The 20,998-nt window shown below is 45.9% G+C and overlaps 1 protein-coding gene and 1 long non-coding RNA gene across 4 annotated transcripts in view; one reads left to right on the forward strand and one right to left on the reverse strand.

Moving 5' to 3' along the window:
- The window catches only part of LOC140907427 (uncharacterized), a 42,464-nt gene extending 24,571 nt beyond the window's left edge, over positions 1–17,893 (reverse strand). Inside the window, exon 1 of one of the 2 annotated variants that reach the window (XR_012157498.1) lies at positions 16,946–17,891. This is a non-coding gene — a long non-coding RNA (uncharacterized lncRNA). Of the gene's footprint in view, positions 1–16,945 lie in introns of both variants that reach the window. The other variant, XR_012157497.1, reaches the window with a different exon arrangement.
- DYNC1LI1 (dynein cytoplasmic 1 light intermediate chain 1) overlaps positions 16,947–20,998 on the forward strand; it is a 56,264-nt gene continuing 52,212 nt past the window's right edge. The window contains exons 1-2 of one of the 2 annotated variants that reach the window (XM_073333357.1): positions 16,947–17,164; positions 17,455–17,528. In XM_073333357.1, the coding sequence (XP_073189458.1) occupies positions 17,019–17,164; positions 17,455–17,528 (220 nt within the window). In that variant the 5' untranslated portion in view covers positions 16,947–17,018. The remainder of the gene's footprint in view (positions 17,165–17,454; positions 17,529–20,998) is intronic. The other variant, XM_073333358.1, reaches the window with a different exon arrangement.

Raw genomic sequence — 20,998 nt, forward strand, 5'->3', positions numbered from 1 at the left:
TCCCCCAAGCAGAGCTCTGCTGGCAGGAGCAGGGCCATGTTCCCACCTCATTCCCTCCTTAGCCCCTCTGAGCAGTTCCTGAGCTCAGGATAGCATTCAGACCAGAACTGTTCTTGGCCTTTGTACTCCTGATATTTATAAAGAAATGAATAGGCATCCAGAAATGAAAGAGTTTATAGACAGGTAACAGCTATATAGACAGATCCCTGGGCTGAATGTCCTCTCATGCTCGTTTTACACTCCTGTAACTTCACTGGCCTCAGTGGGGTTCCTCCTGATTTGTACTTGTCTCCCCATGTCTCAGAATTCCCTCCACAGGTGCTCCAGGGAAAATGTGATGTGACCAACCGTCACAATTTTATTGAGAATCATGTGGCATTTGGAGTTTTTCTTAAAGCCCGAGCTCTTGGATTCAGTTGATTGTGACATAACTTTTAAAAGAAAACGTAAGTTTCTAGGCCTCATGGTTGCAGAGGAAACTTTGAAAACGTTGACTGAGTGCACCTGTGGGGAAACCAGAAGGACAAACAAAAGGGACATCACATTTATTACTTGTTAAAAGTTTCATGACTTTTAAAACAATCTCATGGGGGCTTGACTCCTGATTTTCAAGCGCTTGAGGATGGCAATACTGGAAATGAGCACCATGGATAGCAAGAGGATGGCTCGAGAGGAGATGAGGACGATCACTCTATTAACAGAGCATAGCAATAAACAATATTCATCATATTTATTATCTGCCATTTTTATACAGTTAGGGTTTAACTGGGTCATTGTGTGCCACACCTCCCCAGCGAGAGAGAGCTTTGAGGAGACTGTCCCTCAAGAGGCACATCTCCTCCTGGAGCTCCCCACTGTGCAGTGAGAGTGCTTACGCTGCACCATCCCTTCAGGTGGTTCAGCATGCTTCTCTCTTTCTTAGTGACTAGCTAGGAGCTTTGCTGCACAGTACAAAGAGGGGGCAGGGACTTGGGCCCATCTTCTTCCCACCCCCACTTCCTTAGCTTGTGCCTCCCAAAGCACTAGAAGAGAGCAACCCCCTTAGGTTCCCCTGCATGCAGGGACTATAATTATGCCTGGCCTTTCTACAAGGAGGAGCTAGGCTCCTTATGCCCCTCCCCCCACCTATGCACAACCTGATCTTTATATTTTTTCATTCCAGGACTAACCCTTAAAAATCAATCTAAAATAAACATGCAAATCCTTCAGAATATTGCTTCAAAACCAATGGTTTCAGAGTAACAGCCGTGTTAGTCTGTATTCGCAAAAAGAAAAGGAGTACTTGTGGCACCTTAGAGACTAACCAATTTATTTGAGCATGAGCTTTCGTGAGCTACAGCTCACGAAAGCTCATGCTCAAATAAATTGGTTAGTCTCTAAGGTGCCACAAGTACTCCTTTTCTTTTTGCGAATACAGACTAACACGGCTGTTCCTCTGAAAACTAGAGGCATATTGACTTATGTCAATAAACAAAACTTATATTAATTTTTTTATGAATAGTGAAATGGAATTAGAATTACCTACAGGAAAGTGACCAGACATAACTTCTGGTGCACAAGTATAATTGGATTTAGAGGGTGAAAGGTGTCAGATTCACTAGCTATAGGAAATGATGAAAAGTAGAACACCAGTATACTTATTTAAAATAGTCCCATATTCGGAACATCACAGTCAGGTGCCCAGTGCTCTGAAGTGCTGAGTGCTCTACTCCCACTGATGTTAGGGTGCTCATTACCTCCCAAGAGGTGCTCAGAATTTTGCAGGATTAGGCCCCTCTTATTAGGAATTAGCTATGAGCACACTGGCTGTACTAATAATGGAGAACTATGGGAATATAAATAAATCATCATCGTCATCATCATCCAGGTTTTAAGCTACAGATGACCTCAGACCTGGTTACAGTGAGGTTGTGCTAAGCACCCTTCTTTCAGGCCCAACAGAAGGAGCAATGAAATGCCTCTATGGAGTGTGATAGCTGGAAACAGTAGAAGCCACTACCCCAAGCAATGGGACATATGGCAAATTCTGATCAGAAGCTAAGCCATGTAAGCTGACTGATTGCAAATGCAGGCGTGAGAGGATTGTTTGGCAAACTGCGTGAGTGAGCCAGAAAGCCTGGAAAAAGTGGGCAAACAGCAAAAGAAGCAGTTGTGAGCATGGCCCTTAGAGGAAGCAGAGAGACAGAGCTCATTGCGGCATAGAACTGACTGAAAGGGCAGACTTGGAAATAGCAAGGAAACTGACAGCTGTTGTTTGTTTCTTCTGTGTTCAGGGAGACACCACTTTGTGAACATTCTTTGTAACTAAACAGGATTATGCCAAAGAACATATCTGACTTGTATCATCCATTTCTCTTCCTAATGCAAACAATCTAGCAAGCAAGGCCCTGAATGTTGGCTAACTGCACAGGCAAAAGGGGCAACAGTATTTACCTTGTATGCATCTGATCCTGCAAGATGTGGGAAACCTCCCATAAGGTGATTAGTACCCTTGACTCGCCTTTGAAATCAGTGGGGGTTAAGAACACTCAGAAGCAATGTTCCCTCTAATTTTTGACAGGCCATGTGCGCAAAAAATTTCTTCTGTGCAAATTGTTGTGCTTCTGTGCAAATTTTTGTGCGTGCGGTGTTTTGCCGTGTGCGTGGGCTTTAGGATCTGTGTGTGCGTGCACACGCGCACAGCTTAGAGGGAACAGTGCTCAGAACCTTGCTTGATCAGGCCCTATATGGGGTATTATGTTTTCCATATACAAAAAGCAACTATATACTTTTGGTCTGAGGCCTCAATTCTGCAAAGCACTTAAGCACATGTTTAACTTTAAGCACATGCTTAAATCCCATGGACTTCAACTGTACTTCAGCATGTGCTTAAAGCTGACCATATGTTTAAGTGCTGTGCTGAATTAGGGTCTGACTGACTACTATTTTAGGTTGAAGGAACCAACAAAACATAAAGGACAAAAGTAAAATCTCCAAGAGAACAGCCTGTGTTTCCTTTGTAACATGCTTCATTACTCTACCACACAAAACTATAGCTATCCCTGCAGCCTCTTGGAAATTTAAAAGGGCAGTACTGTGTATACAAAACAAAATCAGAGCAGTTACATAGCTACATGCTCCACAGCTTATATTACCCATCAGCACACAATATTATTGGAGAAATAAAAAGATTTGTACTTGGCTGAATGGAAGATAGAGATGTCATAGACAGAGCTGGTCAAATAATTATTTGTGAATAAATGAATAATATTTGTTATTAATTTATTCCATTTCACCACCCCAGATGTGTTTGTTATTCTTAAGTATTCCACAAATAGTTTATGTTAACCAATTTCAACCTATAGGTTGCTTGTATTTGCTAACTGTGGCATGTGATTGGTCACCTTGGTAATACTGTCTTTTTTCTGCTTCCAGATTGGATGACTGAAGCTTTTTAAAATAATCAGTAATGCACTTCTAGTATGAATTTTCAGATGACTAATCATTCATGCTAAAATCTATGGCACTTTCAAGGATTACAAATGTTTTCAGGAAAGCTGTCTGAATATTCATAACACCAAACTTGTCTTTTCATTTGCAAAAATGTTTACTTTTGTATTATTTGATGAGCTCCAGTCAAAGCTATCAATGCATTTTTTGAACCTTGTTATAGTCTAGGCCTCCACAACATCCTCTGGCAAGGAGTTCCACAGGTTGACTATGCTTGTGTGAAAAAATACTTCCTTTTGTTTGTTTTAAACCTACTGCCTATTAATTTCAATTGGTGATCCTAGTTCTTGTGTTACGAGGAATAAATAACACTTCATTATTTACTTTCTCCACAACAGTCATGATTGTATAGACCTCTATCATATCCCCTTTTAATTGTTTCTTTTCCAAGCTGAAAAGTCCCAGTCTTATTAATCTCTTCTCGTATGGCAGCCATTCCAAACCCCTAACCATTTTTGTTGCCCTTTTCTGAACCTTTTTGAATTCCAATATATCTTTTTTGAGATGGGACGATCACATCTGCACGCAGTATTCAAGGTGTGGGCATACCATGAATTTATATAGAGGCAATATGATATGTCTGTCTTATCATCTATCCCTTTCTTAATGATTCTCAACATTCTGTTTGCTTTTTTGACTGCTGCTGCACATTGAGTGGATGACTTCCGAGAACCATCCACAATGACTCCAAGATCTCTCTCTTGAGTGGTAACAGCTAATTTAGACCCCATCATTGTATATGTATAGTTAGGATTATGTTTTCCAATGTGCATTATTTTGCATTAATCAACATTAAATTTCATCTGCCATTTTGTTGCCCAGTCACCCCATTTTGTGAGATCCTTTTGAAGTTCTTCACAGTCTGCTTGGGACTTAACTATCTTGAGTAGTTTTGTATCATCTGCAAAATTTGCCACCTCACTGTTTATCACCTTTTCCAGAGCACTTATGAGTATGTTTAATAGGACTGGTCGCAATACAGATCCCTGGGAGACTCAACTATTTACCTCTCTCCATTCTGAAAACTGACCATTTATTCCTACCCCTTGTTTCCTATCTTTTAACCAGTTACCAATCCATGACAGGACCTTCCCTCTTATCTCATGACAGCTTACTTTGCTTAAGAGCCTTTTGTGAGGGACCTTGTCAAAGGCTTTCTGAAAATCTAAGTATACTATATCCACTGGATCCCCCTGGTCCACATGCTTGTTAACCCCCTCAAAGAATTCTAGTAGATTGGTGAGGCATGATTTCCCTTTACAAAAACCATGTTGACTCTTCCCCAACAATTTATGTTCATCTATGTGTCTGACAATTTTTTCTTTACTGTAAAAATTTTCAATGATTGTTCTTTACTATAGTTTCAACCAGTTTGCCTGGTACTGAAGTCAGGCTTACCAGCCTGTAATTACCGGGATCATCTCTGGAGCCCTTTTGAAAAATTGGCGTCACATTAGCTATCCTCTAGTCATTTGGTACAGAAGCTGATTTAAATGATAGGTTACACACTACATAACAAATTAGAAATTGTCTGGTATCTACAAGAAAACTCAATATCCCATTTGTGTGGATCTCCAACTAGTTATGCACAGTATCAATCTTTCTCTGTTCCTATTGACCCCCTCTTTTTGCAATGGCAGCATAACTTGTTCAGAACTATACAACTGGCTCCCCGTCAGGTTCTGCACTTTGCGATACCTCCAGCAAGGCTTGCAGATTGCAGAGGGGAATGTAGACCTTGTCTACAGTAGGAAATAGCACCATTTCAGCAAGCAGCTTAGCAAAACTGGTGACCAGGGTTTGTTGTTGTCGACATTTACAACTAAACCCTGGTTAGCACTGGTTCAGCTAAAGCAATTGCTAACCACTAGTGGCTGAAAGGGTGCTGCTCCTTCTTGTAGACAAAGGCCCTGATTCTCTACTGTCTTGCACCCTCTTTAGTAATCTACATCTGCACAGAGTGGATATAAAACTTTATCAGATCAGAATGGTAGAGAGTTAGGGCTTGTCTACACAAAAGTTGCATTGGTTTAACTAAATCTGTTAGACCAGTGCAATAGTAGTGAAACTGGAGCAGCTTTGTATGTAGACAAGATCTCATACTCACTTTGCACAGGGTAAATGACTACACAAGGAGTGAGGCAGCCCAGAATCAGGCCCACTGCCTTTAAACTGGTTGGGGCAGCATTACGTTTAGTCCCCTTTTGCAATTTTCTTAGGGGAACAAGCTGTATGGAAGGGCTGTTCCCATGCGCTATTCCTTTAATCACCAATTATGCCCCCTTTGCCACACACACGATTTTTTTTTATACAGGGGAAAATGTGTAGAGGGGGGAAAATACCATGTAGTTGCTTTTCCCCTTTGTGTAGCTGTCCCACCCCTGCCACAGCTTTTTCCAGTTTTGCTTCTCCTCCACAGTACACAGCTGTAGGGAGCATAGGCAACATTGTGAATAGCAACCTATGTATAACAGAATCTTGCTTCTTAATAAAGATACCCTATCAAAGTAAATTAGTAAATGTGGGCTTGATTTTATCACTATTTTGCTCCAGGCCAGATCTCACCGTTTCTTAAGATTGTACAATGACCAAGCATATCCCTTTTCACTTTCTCCTCTGCAGCTCCTGAGGAAGAAGGAAAATAGGAGGATGTGTGTCTGTGTGGAAGCTATGCCAAACAGCTGTCATCAAGGCTGTCAAGCTGTGACAATATGACCAAGTGAGCTTTCAGAAAATTATGAGGGGCGTTGTAAATGTCTCTCTCAAGAGACATCCTCCACTACAAGATCTTGCATTACAAGTGGGTGAAAGAGTAAAAACTACCTTAAAAATAATCCAGAATGAGTGAAAGGGGAAGGGGCAGGAGAGAGGAAGGAGGTGACTTGTCTCTTTCATTTGGCAGCTCAGCTGTCACTAGATATATTTTTTTCAGAAAGGAACACTGATCTATGTGAAAACAGGAGAGCAGAGAAACAGCACTATCTCTCTACAGCTCTTTCCTGCAGGGTTTTTTTTTTCATTATTATCATCATGTTCTTCCCCAGCACAAAGTGATGTATTTCTATTTCAGTCAGTCTTCTGTGTGTTCTGTGATTTTCTGCAGTATCTATTTATTTAAAATCATGCTTGCTGTGGTAGCCTCATTGGATACAGATACTGGTTTCATGAAGGTCCTAGGGGACAGTATTTACATAGATTTATTCCAATATATTTCACTACCACACAATCAATCTAGTACAGGACACCTAGTATAAAATAGGAGGTAACACTGAGTAGCCACAATTTTATTTCCACCATCTAAATTAATTACTTGTAAAAAAGGTATCTCTGGCATTGTAAAAGATTCTCCACTTTGTAGGAGGGGTAGGAAGCCACACTCCTAACTGAAATAGCCAACACCTCATTCAGAGAAGGAATCTTCCCTTCCTCCTTCAAACACGCAATAGTCCAACCACCACTGGAGAAACCCACCTTAGATACTTCAGTCCTAGCCAACTACCACCCAGTGTCTTATTCCTAAGCAAGCTGATAGAGAAGAGATAGAGAAGCTAGCAAAAGGCAAAATACAAGCTCATCTAACTGAAGCTAACATTCTAGACTGGGCTTAGTTGGTATTCAGGACAGGACGCAGAATCGAAACCTCATGGCACTGATGGAGCTCCTGAATGGGTGGTGGGTGAACCCCAGATGGTCCTATCCTTCTGCCTGAGGCCCCACCTCCGCCCACCAGAGCCCAGATGGCTGCACCCATGTGGCCGGAGGAGCCCCGAGCCTCCCCCTGCCCCCCGCTGAGGCCGGAGGAACTCCACCCCAGCTGTCCCCCACAGTGCTGGGTCAACCCCAGCGCCGAGCCGAGCCATCAGCCACCCCAGCGCTGGCTTGAGCTGCTGGCCTGACTCCCCAGCCAGGCCAGCCCAACCCCTGCTGGGCTGGCCCAAGCACTGCCTCAGGCCACTGGTGCACCAGAGCTCCAGGCCACCAGCTGGGGCTGAGACCCCACCAGCTTCAGGGTAGGAGGTGGGGAGTAGGGTGGGGCCTCCCCATGGAACATGGGTGGTGCCACAGCCTGGATCAGGGGAAGCTTAGCCTTTGATACCCGCCACTCAGGATCTCTTCCTGTCAATGGATAAAGGATAGACATCCAGTCTAGTCCTCCATTCATCACTGTTGACCAGGAGATTCTGCTGTCTTGCCTGACAGAGGTGGTAGGAGTAATGCACTAAAGTGGTTGGAGTCCTTTCGGGAGTGATGACCCCAATAAGTAGTGATGGGAAATTGCACCTCCACCACTAGAGTCTCAGCTGTGGCGTTCCACAAGGATCAATTCTCTCTCCAGTCCTTTTCACCATCTACATAAAACCACTAGGTGAACTGGTCAGGTGACATGTACTCAAGTGTCAGCAATGTGCAGATGACACACAACTCTACCTATCCTTCATCACATACAAGCACACGATTACTACTTATATGGCCCAGTGCTGGGATGAGATAAGCTCCTGAATGAGGAACAGCTGGTTGAAGCTAAACCGAAGCAAGACCAACGTGATGCTGGTGGGCAGAGGAATGTATTTTGAAGAGCTTGCAGCTCTGGTACAGTCTGTTAGTTGAATATACATACCCAGAATTGGTAAATTCAGTCTGTAGTCTAGGAGTACTCTTGGATTCCACACTGACACTGAGCTCTGACAGAGCAGCATCCATGAGTAATGCTTTTTACCATCTCCACTTGGCTAGGAAATTTCATCCCATTCTGTTGGATGAAGTTAGCCTCAATTATCCATACCTTTGTCACCTCTTAGCTGGATTAGAGCAATGCAATATACCTGGGTTTGAAGATTTCAGTGCTTAGGAAATGCCAACTAATTCAGAGCTCTACAACGCATCTCCTCAGCAAAACAGACTACCGTGAACATATCAAACCTGTCCTCTGTTCTCTACGCTGACTTCCCATAGGATTTTGAATCAAGTTCATACTCTCAATCCTTATCTTTAAAGTTCTACATAACCTGGGCCCAGGATACCTAAAAAACTGTTTAAGAAGAAAACTGGGGTTGACAACAATGCTCCTGTGGCACAATGGAACTCTCAATAATAAGAGTAAATCTCATCTGTGTGGGGAACAGAACTGTCTCTGGGGGTGATCTAAGACTGGGAATGAACTCCCCAAGGAACTAAGGACCTTTGCAAACCTCACCAATTTCCACTCCAAGTGCAAGACACATGTTCTAAATGGGTGGAGGGTAGCTTCCTTTTATGGACACCCAGCCAGCCAGATGCTTTTCTTTTGCTTGTAACCTTTAAAGCTGAACCTCAAAAGAGCTATCTTGATGCTTAATTTTGGTAACTGTTTTTTTTTTAGATCTAGCAAAAAGCCTAAGTTCCAGATGTATTTTCTTTCTTTTTGTTTTAATAAAATTTACCTATTTTAAGAATAGGATTGGGTTTTTTGTATCCTAAGAGGTTTGTGCATATGTTGTTTAATTAGCTGGTGGCAACAGCTGATTTCCTTTGTTTTTCCTTTCTCAGTGTGTGTGTGTGTGTGTGTGTGTGTGTGTGTGTGTGTAAGGGCTTGAGGGTACCCCACAGAAGGAATTCCCAAGTGCACCTTTCTTGTTTTATATGGGTTTTTGCACTTGGCTAGTGGCAGCATCTACCCATCCAAGGTCAGAGAGAAGCTGTAACCTTGGGAGTTTAATACAAGCCTGGAGTGGCCAGTATTAATTTTTAAAATCCTTGCAGGCCCCCAGAGTGGGGAATCAGCCTTGACAGCACATTTCTTTGATCTTTCCCTCTCTAAACACAAAGCAATGGGGATAAGTGTGTGTGTGTATAGCGACAGCATTTGGGGTGCGATACAGACTAGTGAGGGGTTGTGTCACATCTTACCCTGTAACTCTGGGTGCTTCACAATAGAGCCCTGCATGGGACTATTTTTTAATCCCGCAACACCCACTCCTACCCACTCCCGCATTGTTTCTTGTATTTTTATCCTGCTCCCACCTGCAAAAAACATTAGATCCCTCAAATCCCGCAAGAGAGACAGATATCCCCATGCTACTAAATACATTTTTTAAGGGTCAGTTAATATATTATATATAGATAAATGGCATTCAGACACAATTTTTACCACTAAAAGAATAAAACAAATCTTGCTTAAACTATGTAAAAAAATACTTTAACTACTGTTACAATAGACTTCAAATCTCTTTCTATCCCTTGCTTAAATTTAAGTATTAAAGCCTTTATTTTTTAAAAAAGAAAAACTTGCTTTATACTGCTAAAATTCTATTTATGGCAAACTGCTGTCATGTGTATATCACACGGAATGTCAAAACAAATTGCACCACAATTATGCCTTAAATAATGAGGATACTTTTTTAACAATTATAAAAAATAAGTTGTTTAAAAAAACTGTAATTTTTTACACCAATTAAGCATTGTTTTTAGAACTCTGAAACATACCATTCAAGATATTTATGTGTCAGGATTATTATTGCTTTTTGAAAAACATTTAACAGAAAAACTGCTCACAGCACTGATAGCCAGCTGATACTACAGTGACAATCTGTGAGGTCTTAGAACAACTAAACTTGTGAGTATGATTCTCTGACCTGACTTGAGCTGGTGTACTATACCAGTTTCGGAGTGAGGGAGATAAACACGTATCGGAAAGAGAAGCTCAAACAAAATAATTAGCAATTTCTTGAATAGGCAACTCTTGATAAACTGATGAGAGATTTAGTGTTTCTCCGCAAATTCCCACAGTCTGTATTTTTTGCACACCCAATCCTGCCCGCAACGAAGTACATTTTTCCAGCTCCCACTATTATGGCAGTGGGTCCTGCAGGATCCCAGTCCCGCTGCAGGGCTCTACCTCACAATGCCTTGCTACTGTAACCCCCTACCTGGGACACTCATAGTCAGCAACAAGCAGACAGCTCACACCCAGAGAGTGTCTCTGTTTAACTGCCGCCCTAGTCCAGAAACATTGACCCCAGCAGCCTGCCAGCAACACACCTGTCACGCTCTTTAATCTCTACCAGCGTTGGTTACTATTTGCAGGGTGACTCCAGTATACTCCCACTCCCAGACTTTCCCAAAACCGTGTGCTCTGTAATGTCCACCCTGTCCTGGACAGTTCAGAGAAATAATAACATTTGTTCTTTTAAAAACCTAAAAGCACATCACAGATTATTAACTGGGGTAAATAAACCCTTCCATTTAAACTCTGAGTTGGTTTATAGTAAAAATAAAACAAATTTGTTAACAATAGGAAATAGGTTAAGTAACGCAAAGTAAAAAGAATAAACTTAGAAATCGTTTCAAGCAAATAGATGCATTTTCACTTTTAACAGTCCAAAACATACTCTAGCAAGGTACAGGCTCTGTTTAAGATGTTTTTCACACCTATATTTAGTTCCCAGAGATTACAACAACCCCCTCCCTCCCCGCTTGGTTAAAGGATCCATCTTTCTTGGCTTGCAAGACCTCAGGCCTTTTGTGTCTGTCTAGTGATGGATGCCAAAGATGGCTTCTGTCTTTGCTTATATCTTCCAAAGTTCAATGACTTTGTTTCAAGAGACAGCATGCTTCCTGTGGGTTTCCCATCCCCTTATATGTAAACGGTGCTTCCATTGTTTTGATTCTGAATTATTTGTTTTTATGTTTAATTTACAGAGGAGACCTTCTCTCCTGTCTGGGAGAGAACCTGTTTGGCCAGACTTTAAAACATAATATCATTAAGTATCCATATATCCTCATACAGTCTTAATACATACATTTCACAATGATATAATCACTGTGTGTCATTAGCTTTCAGAGAAGACCTTACTCTATGTACTTTTATAATACAGTAATATTGTGTACCACCAGTTGATTCAATTGCTTATTGCTTGAGGTTCAACCCCCCGTATTTATAGACCAGTAAACCTTTGAAATGGATTCTTCTGAGGGTTACCCCTCAGAGTAAAGTTTATTCAAGCTGTGAGAAAGGTAACATTGAGTCTGGTAGCAAAGGAAGCCCCATGCTCTTTCCTCCCGCACTTGAGTTTACTCACTGAAATGCAAAATGTTCTGTTTCCTGACATCTCCGCCTGTTGATGTACTGATGATCCTGTTTACTGCTTATATGTAACCTGAGGTAAACAGTGATTCCTTTGTTTAGGATACTCTGTTTAACAGCTCCCTCTGACAAACCTGGTTTACATACACTTTAGTCATAATTCCAATATATGTTCAGAATTCTTCATGCAGAGGTTCTCAAACTGTGGTCTGTGGACCACCAATGGTCCACGAGCTCCATTCAGGTGGTCCGTGGATGGTTCCCTCTAAGGTGCATGCCTGGGCAGCCACGCACAAGAGAATGAAGGGCCACCCACCTAATTAGTGGAGCTGTGCAGGTGTGGCTCCACTAATTAGGTGCCTGGACTCTGGAGAAGATGCACATGTAAGGTGAGGTGGTGGCCTTGGGGAGAATAAGGGGTAGGTGGGAGGAGGCAGTGGGGTGAGAAGAGGGGTGGGGGGAATTTGGGATGTGCCTGGGTGCGGCGGCCAGAGAAAGAGGCGACTTTTCCCAGCTCCAGGCCGGGGCTGCCAGGGAGAGATGGCCCTCCTTCCCAGCCTCAGCTCAGGGGCTGATGCGGCAGGGGAGAGAGGGCATATCCATCACATTAGAAAGGTAAGACTAGTGATATTAAAATATGAGTTGTATTCTTTTATTTGTAGAACAAAAAAAGTTAATTATTATTAAGGTTTTTTTTATATAGCACTTTTATCCAAAGCGCTTTACAATAGTTAGCTAACAGTACATACAACATTTGGAAAGATCATTACGTGGTCCGCCGAGACCCTCAGCAATTTTCAAGTGGTCTGCGGAAAAAAAGTTTGAGGACCTTTGTCTTAATGCCTACTGCGTACATACATCTTGCAAGTGTATTAATGATCAGTGAGTTATTAGTTTTCAAATGATACCTCACAAGACATATTTTGTACAAAGATCAGTACAATCATGTGAAGGGTGTGAATACAGGAGTGCTTAGTGTCACACATATAAAGACACCACTATCAAAAAAAGACACTTCACTGCACAAACTTTCCCGCAGGGGAGACAATGAGAGAACAAACACCACATGTCAGATTTATAATCATGATGCCTAATTCACTGCTGGAAGGCACTCAGATACTACAGTTATGAGCGTGATATAAAAACCTATATAGAATAGAACAATGCCCCCAAAGCTGCAGATAGAGATAAACATAAGGTTGTGTAACCCTTCTGCCTGTCAGAGTTGGCAGCAACAAGGGCCGGGTTCAATATCTAGGGGATCCATTCCAATAACACAATGCAAACCGGCTCGAGCCCCCACCCAGTGACCTGGGACAAATATATACCACCCCCGCTGGACGCCTCCAAGAGGCAATACTTCCCCTCTTGCAAGCACATAGTCTGAGTGTAGCAAAAAGCCTTTTAATAACAGAGAGAAACAATGTGGCATTATGTTGGGGAAACACCACCAACAGGATTCATAACATAACCCATGAACAAAAAAACCCACCCCAAGCAAATTGGGTCATGCCCCATTCCCTTTGGTTCTTGAGTCCAGCAACCCCAAATCACCCAAAGTCCCAAAAGTCCAATGACCCAAAAGTCTCTGTCCCTGGTCAGGGCAGCCCCAGAGTTCGAAAGTTTATCTGCGGAGCTTTACCTCCCAACCTGGGTGGAGATGGGACAGGGGTAAGAGGCACCTTACATGATCTGAAGCTGACCGCCCCACAGCTCCATAGGCCTTTGCTTCGCTCCGCTCCGCCAGCCGCCCCACAAACTCCTTCACTCAGCTCTGCTCTGCGGCCCACAAGCAGCTCCCACCGTCCCACGAACTGCTCCACCAGCTGGTCCACAAATGTATGTATGTATGTATGTAAGGCCCTCACCAAGGGGCCCATACCACTAAGTATTAATACTTGTCCCCAGCCTCTCTCAATTCACAGAGTTTAATTTTTAAAAGCCATGACCCTTGCCTAGCGAGTGCTACTTAGTTGATGGTGAGTCCCTCCATCATAACAAAAGGCCAAGTACAGTTCCCATAATCAGGGTAATAACAATTTATTCTTCCTGTCCCAATAACAGAGACACTGGGGATCCCACAGCAGCCAAAGTGACCATTTGGGCAGCTATGGCCTCATTCTAGGCGGGGTGGGTGTGCCTATGCAAATGAGATCAGCCCCTGAAGTTCTTTTCCACAACTTGCCACACCTCACCACCAGATGTCAGGGTGGAGCTCATCCTGACACTGCTTACAGTTGTAATATATTTATTAAATGAAATGCAAATCATATTAAAATATTGTTGCCCCTTGCAATCCAAACAGTTAACCAATATTCAGAATTTGCAGGTTACTTCTGTTATCAGGAGAAACTGATGATAGAATAAGGTATTTATTTGATGCAATCCTGTTCATTTACAAAGGATGTACACAAAAGTCCTTTTTTCCTGGTAGACAGTAGGAATCAAACAATAGGAGAGCTTCTTAGCTTACAGTCCCAAACCTCTTTCCAGTCAGTGGCCTGCCCCAAAAGCTCTCTCTCAGGGCTTTTTCTTAAGGTCGCACTGCAAGTGCTTTTCTTGCTGTTTCCTTGGCTGCTTCTTTCTGCTGCTTCTCTCTGGGCAGCTTACACTACAGAATTACTTTGGTATAACTATGTTGCCTAGAGTTTTGAAAAATCTACACCCCTGAGTGACATAGTTATACCGACCTAAGTGCTGGTGTAGACAGTGCTATGTCGGTGGGAGGGCTTCTCCCACTGACTTAGCTACCGCCTCTCATGGAGGTGGATTAACTATGCCGATGGGAGAGCACTCTCCCATCAGTGTAGAGAAGGAGTGGGCAAACTTTTTGGCCTGAGGGCCACATCGGGGAATGGAAATCTTATGGCGGGCCAAGAATGCTCACAAAATTGGGGTTGGGATGCGGGAGGGGGTGCGGGCTCTGGGGTGAGGCTGGGGATGAGAGGTTTGGGATGCAGGAGGGTGCTCCGGCCTGGGATCGAGGGGTTTGGAGAGCAGGAGGGGGATCAGAGCTGGGGCAGGGGATTGGGGTGTGGAGAGAGGTTTAGCGGTGCAGGTTCCGAGTGGCACTCACCTCAAGCAACTCCCGGAAGCAGTGGCATGTCCCTTCTCTGGCTGCTATGCGGAGGCACAGCCAGGCTGCTCTGCATGCTGCCCCATGCACAGGAACCACCCCTGTAGCTCTCATTGGAGCACGTAGGAGCCAGAGCGGGGCCATGCCGTGGCTTCCAGGAGCCGCGTGGTGCGGTCTCCGACCCTGCGCCCTGGCTGGAGCGCCGGAGCGGGGCCGAGCCATGTGGTGCATCCCCAGACCCAGTGCCCCGGCCGGAGCGGGGCCGAGCTGCATGGTGCAGCTTGCGGGACAGCTTAAAATGGCTAGCGGGCAGGAGCCCACCCCTGGTGTAGAGCATCTTCATTAAAGTGCGACAGCAACACAGCTGCATCAGTGCAGCTGGGCCGATACAGTGTTTTAAGTGTAGACCAGCCTGCAGACAAACCTCCACTAAACGATACCAAATGCCCTATGTTTATATTCAGTCCCCAGCAAAACCCTTCCTCCTACATGGCTCTACTTTTGACTAGCCTGGTCTTGTGGGTATGTGTTTTGGGTGGTGGCTCCTACTGTTTCATTTTACACCAAAAATCAGCGTAACTACTTGCATTTATCTTGAATGAAGGATGGCTATTATGCCCACCAGCTTCAATGATGATTCACCCAAACTCCCTCATCACAGTGTATAAGGGAATGGTCAGTTAGAGGTGGGATGGCAGAGCATTGGAAAGCTATTGATAGGAACATTTGGGTATATAAAATAAGCACACATTTTAACTCAATAAAAAAGCATAGGACAGAAAAAGCTTTTTTGGAGAGAAAGTGGAAAAATTACAAATATATTTCTGAAAAGGGAATTGTCACTTTTAAGTAGGTTGGCATGTATGAATATATACACTTGTGTGGGGGTGAGGTGTATTGAACATTAACACATTCTCCATGCAAAAAAACCCAACCTTTTTATATCCGAGGAAGCAGGGAAACTCAGGAAATATCCTCGTTATTTATGGGGGTCTGATGAAAACTGGGAAATGTCCCCCATATAAATTATATTTTCCCTAACTCAAAGATGCTCATCACACTGAGAAAACATGTATTCGTTAAACCCCTTAATTAATTTAAGATGGTTTATTTACAAGAACATAAGACTGGCCATACTGGGTCAGACCAATGGTCTATCTAGCCCAGTGCCCTGTCTTCCAACAGTGGGCAGTGCCTGATGCTTCAGAGGGAAAGAGCAGTTGAGTGATCCATCCTGTCACCCAGTCCCAGCTTCTGGCAGTCAGAGGTTTAAGGACACCCAGAGGATGCAAAAAGAAAAGGAGTACTTGTGGCATTTTAGAGACTAACCAATTTATTAGTCTCTAAGGTGCCACAAGTACTCCTTTTCTTTTTGCGAATACAGACTAACACGGCTGTTACTCTGAAACCAGAGGATACAGTTGCATCTCTGACCAATTTGGCTAGTAGTCATTGATGGATCTCTCCTCCATGAAATTATCTATGCTTTTGTACTTTGTTCTGTTTTGCAGGCATTCCATATATCTATAAAACTAGGGGCAAAGAGGTGAGATAGAATAATGGGTGGATGTTTTGAGCACTATCATAATGGATAAACAGAAGGCCAGCTGGGAAGAACGCATTTTAAAAATTGTATGTTTTATGTTTTTTCCAGACTTGAGAAGTGTGTTTTCTTCAGGACAGGCACTGTGTTATCACCTTTAGAGAATGTGTAGCACATTGTACATCGTAAATAATAATCATTCTGAATCCCATAGCTAAATACAGAGAGGAAAACACACACAAAAAGAATAACCTAAAATCCCTTTCAATGGGATGGGATCGGGGACTATGATTTAAAGAGGGGGGGGATTTTTTTTCTAGATCTCGCCTCCTTCGTTGGCCTCTCCCATGGCTATCTTCTTAATAAGGGGGTCTTGGGGGGGAGGGAAAGGGGCTGCCTCTCCCGCCGCCCATCTCTCTCCCAGGGAGAGCGGGTAACAGCCCCAGATGTGGTTAGGGTGCTCAGATGTCCCCATTTTGTAGGGATAGCCCTGATATTTGGGGCTCTGTCATACATATGCGCCTGTTACCTCCAGTCTCATTCCCGAGTTGTCACACTTGCTATCTGGTCACCCCAGGTGTGTGCGGACGCTGGGCGAGCCAGCCACCTGCCTGGGGCCCGCAAAAAATCCTCCCCAACCCTTGGGTAATCCCGGGGGCACGTGGGCGCGTTCCTGTGGGGGTCTACGCCGGGCGTGATTGGCCGCCGGGCCGCTCACTGTGCCCCACAGGCGGGTACCGGCCCCGCCCCTTCTGAGCTCCCCACATCCGGGTACCTGTCAGCCGGCCGCGCCGCCGCCCGCTTTCTGTTCTCTCTCATTCAGGCGGACTGGAGGGAGCGCAGGGAAGATGGCGGCGGGGCGAGCCGGCTCCTTCGGTTCCTCTTCCTCCTCGCCGGGGCTCGGCGCGGGGGGCGGCCCGGCCGCCGGCTTCACCGCCAGCCATAACGCGGAGCTGCGGGCGGGGGGCGAGGAGGACGATGGGCAGAACCTCTGGTAACCGCCCACCTCGCCGGGCCGCCGCCGCCCGTTAGCGTCTAGCGCCCCGGCTCCGCGAGAGCCTCCGCCGGGGGAGGGGGACGACGACACAGCCCCCCTCGCGGGGCCGCTGTGAGGCCAAGTAATGCGGGGCGGCGGCGGCGGCGGCGGGGCGGGCCGCTCTTGTCAGCGGCAGCAGCGCCCCCGGCCCCATCCCCCTAGTGCGGGCGCGTTTGTGTGTTTGGGGGGGTCTTGCTTGTGCAGACACGGGCGTGGCCCCTGCCTGACCGGGCTCTGTCTCCCCTCAGGTCCTGTATCCTCAGCGAGGTGTCCACGCGCTCCAGGTCTAAGCTGCCTTCGGGGAAAAACGTCCTGCTGCTGGGTAGGTCACCCGGGCTCCCGGGGAGGGTCTGGTGCCGGGCGGCGCCCCAGCGCCGGGGAGGTGGGGCCGAGTGTGCAGTTTGCCCGGGGCTGGGTTAGCGCCCCGCGGAGCCGCCGCTGTTTGTTGGGCGGGGCAGGTCGTACCCCCTGCCTCGTAGTGTCTCCCCCGCGTTGGGAGCGGGGGTTGCCCCCCCCCCCCCCCGAGGCGGCGGCTTTGGAGGCGGGTGGCGCTTGCCATCTGTCTTCCCTCTGGGGAGGGCGGGTTCCGCTGGCTCCGTGAGAGGCTCCCTCAGCATCTCCCTCATTCAGGCCGTCAGCACGGCTGGACGCACAAAATCTGCGTCCAGAGCCCCGGCAGCGTCGGCGGCTGCCGCCGCTCCTTGTTAGCCGGGTGGGCGGTGTAGAGGCTGTTAAGGGGTCCCAGCTGGGTCCTGGCCACCATGTACGGGGGCTTGTCAGCAGCATTATCGTCTTGATGTTGTGCAGCAGCAATGGCATCTCTTGTACTGGTTTTCTTTGTGCTTTGCTATGTCCACCCGGTGGAAGCATCCAAACCCTGGCTTGCTTGTGGCTCTGCTTGGCGCTTACTGTGGCCTGAGGACGATCAGAGTTATTGCGGGGCGGGGGAGGAGAACTAGAAGCTGTAAAGGTAAACAACAAGGAGTCTGGTGGCACCTTAAAGAGTGACAGATTTATTTGGGCATAAGCTTTTGTGGGTTTTTTACCAGTTTGGGGTGTGTCATAAATATAAAGGGAAGGGTAAACACCTTTAAATCCCTCCTGGTCAGAGGAAAAACCCTTTCACCTGTAAAGGGTTAAGAAGCTAAGACAACCTCGCTGGCACCTGACCAAAATGACCAATGTAAGATACTTTCAAAGCTGGGGGGCGGGGGGGGGGGAACAAAGGGTTCTCTCTCTTTTTTTACCCACAAAAGCTTATGCCCAAATAAATCTGTTAGTCTTTAAGGTGCCACCAGACTCCTTGTTGTTTTGTGGATAGAATAACACAGCTACCCCCTGATACTTGTAAAGGTAAATAATATGCAATCATGCAAAATACAGAAAACTTATTGTGGATGGGAAGGGACAGATAGCTTTTCTGTCAAGAAGTGCAATTAAACGGAGCCAAGAACTGACAATTTAAGCCTTAGGGGGTGCATTGATGAATTTCTTAACTATCTTCCTTTACAACATACTAATACAAATCAGTTTGCAGAGCTGTATTAGGAAACCATGTCTCAAGATCCTGGAAGCGGCAGCTCTTCTGGTCTCCAGTGAAGCTCTCTGTGGAGAGTTTGTCATGTTTATCTATTGGTTAATGTCCCTTGTGAGAGTGATTGAGATTAGTTTATTCAAAAATAAATCAGTGTCCTTTTTCTGCTTCCCTGTATAAATTTAAGTGGGGGACTTAAGATGGCCAATATGGATGAAAATGCCATGTAAGGGTGAGGTGATGTTCTAGTGGAACTGGCATAGGTCTCATTAATTTTTAAAGTTTTTTTTAATATTGTGAAGTGGGATAGCGAGATTGATAGTCCTTTGAACTGCCTCCTGTTCCTAGCTAGATTGTGTTTTGTCTCACATTTTCATGTAAGGGATGACTGAAGTGGGTAGTTACCAGCATTTGTTTTTATGGTAAGCATCTTCTGAAAATTAAGTGGATTGACTTATTCATGCTGGACTGGGGAAATGTGTTTCCAGGTGTGGTCCTGGCTGCCAATATTGCTCCTCCCCCTACCACCTTTCCTTTATTCTCTTACTCTTCTAGCCTTAGAGCAGTGGTTCTCAAACTTTTTTTTTTTTGCGGACCACGTGAAAAGTGCTGAGGATCTCGGCAGACCACTTAACGATCTTTCCAAATGTTGTTTGTACCGTTAACTAACTATTATAAAGCGCTTTGGATAAAAGCACTAAATATAAAAAATTACTTTACTTTTTTTTTGTTCTACAAATAAAAGCACACAACTCATATTTTAATATCAGTAGTCTTACCTTTCTAATGCAGTGGATGTGCCCTGTCAGCCCCCGAGCTAGGGCTGGAAAAGAGGGGGATCTCTCCCCCACCACAGAGCTGAGACTGGGAAGGAGGGTTGTCTCTCTCTGGCAGCCACAGCCCTGGAGCTGGGAAAAGTTGCCTCTTTGGCCACCGCAGCCCTGCACATCCCAAATTCCCCTTACCCTCTCTTCTCACCCCACTACCCCCTCCCACCTACCTCCTATTCCTCCCCCACGTTACATGTGCATCTTCTCCAGAGTCCAGGCTCCTAATTAATGGAGCCACAACTGCACGGCTCCACTAATTAGCGGGGTGGCCCTTCAGCCTCTTGTGTGAGGCCGCCCAGGCATACACCTTGGAACTATCCGCTGACCACCTGAATGGAGCTTGCGGACCACTTGTGGTTCACAGTTTGAGAACCTCTGCCTTAGAGTATATTGGCCATCCTTTAAAGCAGTGGTCTCCAAACTTTTTACACCCAAGATCACTTTTTGGATTTAAGGGCAACCCAGGATTCGCGTCCCCCCCCGGTCTCTCACTCACTCACCCACCCTTGCTCACTTTCATCGGGTAGGGGTTTGGGGTTTGGAAGGGTATGTGGGCTCTGGGCTGGGGCCAAGGGGTTCAGTTTGGGAGAGGGTTCTGGGCTGAGCCTGGGGCAGGGGGTTGGGGTGCAGAAGGGTACAGGGTGCCAGCTTTGGGATGGGGGTCAGGGCTGGGGCTTGGGATGCAGCCTCCCACTGGGCAGCATTACCTCTGACAGCTCCCAATTGGCGGTGCAGCATGTCTGCCACTAAGGCAGGCTCCCTGCCTACCCCAGCCGCTCCTGGAAGGGGCCAATGAGCCCCTGTGGCCTGGGCGTCAGCATGTGGCTCTGCGTGCTGCCCCTCTATGTAAGTACTGCCCCCGCAGCTCCCCATTCCCTGCCAACGGGAGCTGCGGGGGCAGTGCTTGCAGGCAGGAGCAGTGCGCGGAGGGAGACCCCTGCCCACCTGGGCCATGGGGCGTGTTTGGCCACTTCTGGGAGTGGCGTGGGGCTGGGGCAGGCAAGGAGCTTGTCTTAGCGGCAGCCCTGCTGTGCTGCCAGAGATTGTGATCGACTGGGAGATCCTCTAGGAAGATATTTTTTGAGGGTCTGGTAATTATTATTCTTGTTCTTCATCATGTTATCTGTTAGCAGCATGTTGCCTAATGCATATAGCTAGCAAAAGTGGGAATGTGGAAATGGGTGCAATAGATCAGAGACTAGGGCATACCTGACACTGATATCTCAGTATCTGCTTCCTGAAATCATCGAGAGCAGGGATCTCAAACTCCCAGCCCACGGGCCATCTGTGGCCTGAGACCCTCCCCAATGTGGCCCACGGTGCTCCAGCAATTTTGGGGCTGGGTCTCTTCCTTGGCCCCAGGCACTTCCCCTCCCTGCATGTCCCCCGGGCGACTTACAATGGCCCGCATGTCCCACCACCGGCAGC

The sequence above is a fragment of the Lepidochelys kempii genome, chromosome 2 (assembly GCF_965140265.1).
Source record: "Lepidochelys kempii isolate rLepKem1 chromosome 2, rLepKem1.hap2, whole genome shotgun sequence".
NCBI classification, from domain to species: Eukaryota; Metazoa; Chordata; order Testudines; family Cheloniidae; genus Lepidochelys; species Lepidochelys kempii.